General features: G+C 43.2%; 1 protein-coding gene across 1 annotated transcript; it reads right to left on the reverse strand.

Moving 5' to 3' along the window:
* Positions 1–283: 283 nt before the first annotated feature.
* On the reverse strand, positions 284–1288 carry LOC119298785. The gene has a single exon (XM_037576081.1). The coding sequence runs from the start codon at positions 968–970 to the stop codon at positions 482–484; it is 489 nt and encodes a 162-aa protein (XP_037431978.1). The 5' UTR covers positions 971–1288; the 3' UTR covers positions 284–481.
* Positions 1289–5086: the final 3798 nt, after the last annotated feature.

Consider the following 5086-nt stretch of genomic DNA (forward strand, 5'->3'; position numbering starts at 1 on the left):
TACCTAATCTGTATAAACGACTTTTCTGTTGGTACCAAGCAGTGATCCATATTCCTATCTGCACAATGGACACAAGCACAAGAAATTAGCAACGGAATGTTCCAAGTCTCGGTCAACCTCTGCATGTCACTGTCTGGTTGATTGACACTGACAGGTAGAAAATTGCAAGTGCAGGGCAGAGAGTCAGTGTCATGGAAATCAATCCATCCATCCATCCATCCATCACAGATTAGAACAAGAAGAAGAAACAAGATGCTTATGCCACTCACACAGTAGCGCTATAGGAAGATGAAGATTGCTGCCAAATCTCTGAGCAATTGAGATGATGCATGCTTCCTCTTCAGCACACGTACAAATTTAGCGTGTTCTCAAACTTTCTACATCTAATCACCAAAGTTTATCAGGAAGAAACTACTGCAAACCATACCAAACAAAAAAGAGGAGATGACGACGATGATAAATTAGGACATAATTACTACTATTAAGCATCCCTGGGATCCAGCCCGGGCAGCTTGGCCATCCTCACCATGCTCTGCTCCACCACGCCGTTGGACCTCTTGCACGACAGCGCGCCGAGCCCACGCCCGAGCCCGCTCCACCGCCTCTGGCCCTTGGCCTCCCTTGTTGGTGCGGTCTTCATCTTCCTGCCGTCGCCGTCGCCGCCGCTCTTGGTGCAGGCCAGGTACGCCGCCAGGAACGGGTCGTCCTCAGGCCGGACGGCCCTCGAGTAGCCCCTCGCCGCCGGCCTGCCCGGGGGCGGCGGCACGGACAGCCGCCTCGCCAGCGCCGGCACCTTCCTCTGGCCCTCCCGCATGCCACCACCACGTCCTTCAACCGTCGAGACCGGCTTCTTCACGGCCGGCTCGAGCTCCCACGACAAGATCACCGGCGGCTTCCTCGGGCTCTCTGGCATGCCCAGCTCCTGCTCCCACGAGAAGGCCACGGTCAGGGCGTCCTCTTCCTGCCCCATGTACGTACATAGTAGCAAAGAGCCACCGGCAGCTAGCTAGCTAACTAATCACCACCGGCCGGCCTGTCGTGCTGGTATGGACCAACGGTTTCTTGCCGTGCTTCTTGGCGTGAGCAAGACGAAGAAGGGAAAGAGGACGAAGGTGGTTGGTTTTTGAAGAAGTGGTGGGGCGATCGAGGGAGAGGAGAGGAGAGGAGAGGAGAGGGCAAATGGATCATGAATGCATCATGCGTACACGCATGCCAAACGTGTCCATGGCCCAACTAAATGGATATTATGCGCCATGGGCGGTTATGCTTTTGATTTAGTGGTAGTGGAGGGACGGCTAAAGGGATCGGGTTGTATATATGCATACGAATGGCGGGAGGCCAAGGGTTATTTGTACTACTAGTACTTTGCAACCGTATTGTATTCTTGTACGCGCGTGTTAATGGTGTAGTTTTGAATTTATTATTCTGGTAGTAATCTCTTGCTAAGAAGGTGCATCGTTTTCTTTCTCCCCCTCCAAGAAAGATAGGCGATATCGCCAGTGCCTGCCGCAAGGAGAGTTCCTCCACCGCCGTCCGCCAGCGGCTCCCCCTCCGCCGACGGCCTCGGTCTTCAATGGTGAGGGTGGGTTGTCAGATCCACGCGTGTGGATCGCTTTAGGCCCTAGTAGTTTTGGTTTTTTACATTGTTCATTGTCTTGGCTTCGATGGCGGTGATGGTGACGCTGAATAAAGATTCTTCAGATCCTTCTCCGAAGAGGCGTACGATCCTATGGTTGGGGATAGATCTGAAAATCTGACCGTTCATGTAAGAACGGTGTGGCAACGGCATCCTCGTGGTGGACTTGTGTCCTCAGGCTCTGTCGTTATGACGATGTTTGCTTCAGACATGGATGCAGATTGTGGTCTGCATCATTGGCATCTGAAACATGGTGGATCGTGTGCTAAGTTCGTGGTTTGTGGATGTAACGTCTTAGTCATGTAGGGGTGCCAGATATGGAGTTCGATCGGATGTCCGTGGTGTTGCCCTGCTCTACTTCGTTCGATGGTAATGATTTTGTCTTTGGTGAGTCATCTTGAAGGTCCGTAGAGCTGCATATAAGCAATGGAGCCGCGTCGAGCTCGGGTGAGAAGGTGATTCATTTTTTTTTCTTTGATGGCTCCTGTAGTGGAGCCAGAGGCAAGTGATGAGCGTTGGTGTCAAGCTCAGAGGATTCTTCGGTCTTGATTGTATTTTTCCATTTTGGCTGATGTTTTTTTTATACAAAGACTAGCGTTTTGCTATGTTTTTAGTTTTGTCAGGTCGATGTTTACATAGCTTATACTATAATCTTTATGATGAATAAACGAGACATGCATTATCATGCTTTTTTTATTATGGTCTCAAAAGTCCATGGGAAGAAAAATAAGAAAATAGGAGATGGTAAGAAAACAGTGGCTATAGAGGGTTTGGTTGAAGTTAACCGCAGGGAATTGCATGTTGGTATGGTAGATGGACTTCAACGCTGATGGCTTGACCATGCATGCGTATGCATTTACCCAGTCCATACCTTGTCTTTTAGCAATTTTTTCCCAACCAAAAACATATGAAAATAATTATGTGGGGTAAGTGTACAAGATTTTGTTTCTACAACTGCAAGAGATTGGCTGCTTGGATTGGTGGCTATATTTTTATCTGAAGCCTTTGGTGGTGTGTAAGTCAGATGCTTATTTGGCTGCTTAATTCCAATCTTACATCAAGACCACGAAGACATCATTGCAATTGGAACTCCTCCAGTAATTAAGTACTAGTAACCGTGCTAAGTTACAACGCAAGAGTCAAAGCGCATTCCATTATGACTTAAACATATGCATAATTAGGTATTTGTTTTATGGTTTTGATTAGTAGTGGGGCACGTTCATGGATTTGGTTACCGGGCGAAAGATCCGGTTACCGCCCGGGAACCGCATTTACCTGTACACCATGAGAAATTGCCTTGCCGAGCAAAAATAATTGAGTGTTAAATTTGAATGATTTTTTATTGAATGCATTTGGAGCTCCTCTAGTAATTCATTAGTTAGTACTAGTAACCATGCTAAGTTACAATGTAAGAGTCAAAGCATGGTCCATGACTTAACCATATGCATGTCCAAGTTCTTAGTATTTGTTTTATACATTAGAGCGAACCAGTACTAACTTGATTTGGAAAGAAAATTAACCAATTTCTTCGTATTTGTTACTTTCATGATTAAAACTCCGGGTTCTTCAAGAATTTTCCACACATTTTATAAACCATTTACCAACAAGTTGGCGAATTCACGTGAAAGAAAAGTTTGCAAATTTTGTCTTGCTACGTGGTGCTCTTTTTTCTTGTTGTTGGAAACTGCTGCGTCGGTGCAGTTTTGCTACATGTTGGTCAATGAATTAAGCCGCCTACTGCCCTACTATATACAATATTTTTTTTTCTGTTTTTTCAGCTGTTTAAATAATCAATTGCTAGTTTACTACTACTACTAATTGGAAGCAACGAAGAAAACACGCACATATGTTCAGTCGCCAAAAGGAAGAACAGGTATTGGAAAAGCATTCATACGGTTTGCAGCTATCAAGGTGGTTGGTAAATCCTTGTCATGTACTCCACGCGAAAAAAGAATGAAGAATTCATTGTCATGGAGAAGGCCATGCAAAACGCCAAAATGGCAACGTTGACTGCTAATGGTATGCTTCTGAACGGATGAGCATGCACCGAATGGCCAGGAATCAAATCCATAAAATACTAGCAAATGATTAGCTAGAAAATTGTCACTGTTAATGACTTTAAACATAATATTCAGATTAATTAGGAGACTAAGCTTGCAAAAAACAAATCCGAGAGGAAATACAGTTTGAGTTGGTAATTATTTGATCATCTTTTTATGCGAGGGTCGATCATTCGATCATCAGTCTATATTAGTCCTCGTAAATTAATGCACGATGCCAACAGTGTGATTAAGATTGCCAGCGTTAAATATTATTACACGATGAATGTTCCAGGTACCCTATCTTCTTATACATATCTCGAGTTTGGTCAGGACCTGGAGACGTATACATCTTGGCACTTGGTTCACCTAATTGGCGATTAGGAACACGCAAATGATTGCAGTTTGGTTCACTACTATAAATGTCGCCGTTGATAGATGTTGCAGACACGATAAACAAGTGATGCATCTCATGTGTAACTAACAGTCGATCAAATCGAGTAGCTAAATCTCTCCTAAACCAACAAGGCTACCCAAGTAACTAATTTCAACTGGCTAATTACCATTTACCAATGTTCTTATGTATGTAGCAGCTTGCCAACCCGCCTACCGGCGGCTAAAGAAAACCCCACCTAAGGGGGTAGTACTGATTAACAAAGTGTTGCTCTAGGACTCTGCAGAGTTTTGTTCTTCCCAGTAAGCCTTATATTTTCTCTTTTTTGGAAACAAGAAATGATGTTAAAATTACAGTTCTAGAAACCTTTGGACAGAAAAATGTTCATTGCTGCTTCGATTTTGAGTTGAAGCTATCATATGAGTTTGAAAGCTCAGGCAATAAGGCCTTTGGGCCGAATCAGCAAGGGGCCTATCGAGGAACTAATACGCTAATGTATAAGCTACAACAGGGCAATCCCTATTTTGACACGGGTTCCTTCAAAATGCAAATTTTCCTATATGACGCATGTTGAGTCGGACTGTCAACGCTTCGCATAGGACATGCATGCGAGCGACCGAGTGGACCGGCTCATTTTTAGCGCTAACCTTCTAGATGGTTCCAAGCTGGTTTTTACCAATTTTGTAACCTTCTAAAAGGTTTACTGAACCAGGTTTTGTCTTTTTCTTTTCTTTTTTGTCTTCTATTTTTTATTTTTATTTACTTTTGAATTTCAACTGTTTCTTTCTTTTATAATTTATTTTACTTTTCTTTTTTAAAAATATGTAAAGTAAAAAAATAGGATTCTATATTTTTCAAAATATGTTCTGGTTTTACAAAAAAGATCAAGAATTTACAATTTGTTCATATTATTAAGAAAATTATTCATGATTCCACAAAAAGTTCAACAATTCAAATTATGTTTGTTCCTTCAAGCATGTCTGAAATTTAGATAAAATTCTTAATTTTCAAAAATTC

The sequence above is a fragment of the Triticum dicoccoides genome, chromosome 5A, assembly GCF_002162155.2.
Source record: "Triticum dicoccoides isolate Atlit2015 ecotype Zavitan chromosome 5A, WEW_v2.0, whole genome shotgun sequence".
Taxonomy (NCBI): Eukaryota; Viridiplantae; Streptophyta; class Magnoliopsida; order Poales; family Poaceae; genus Triticum; species Triticum dicoccoides.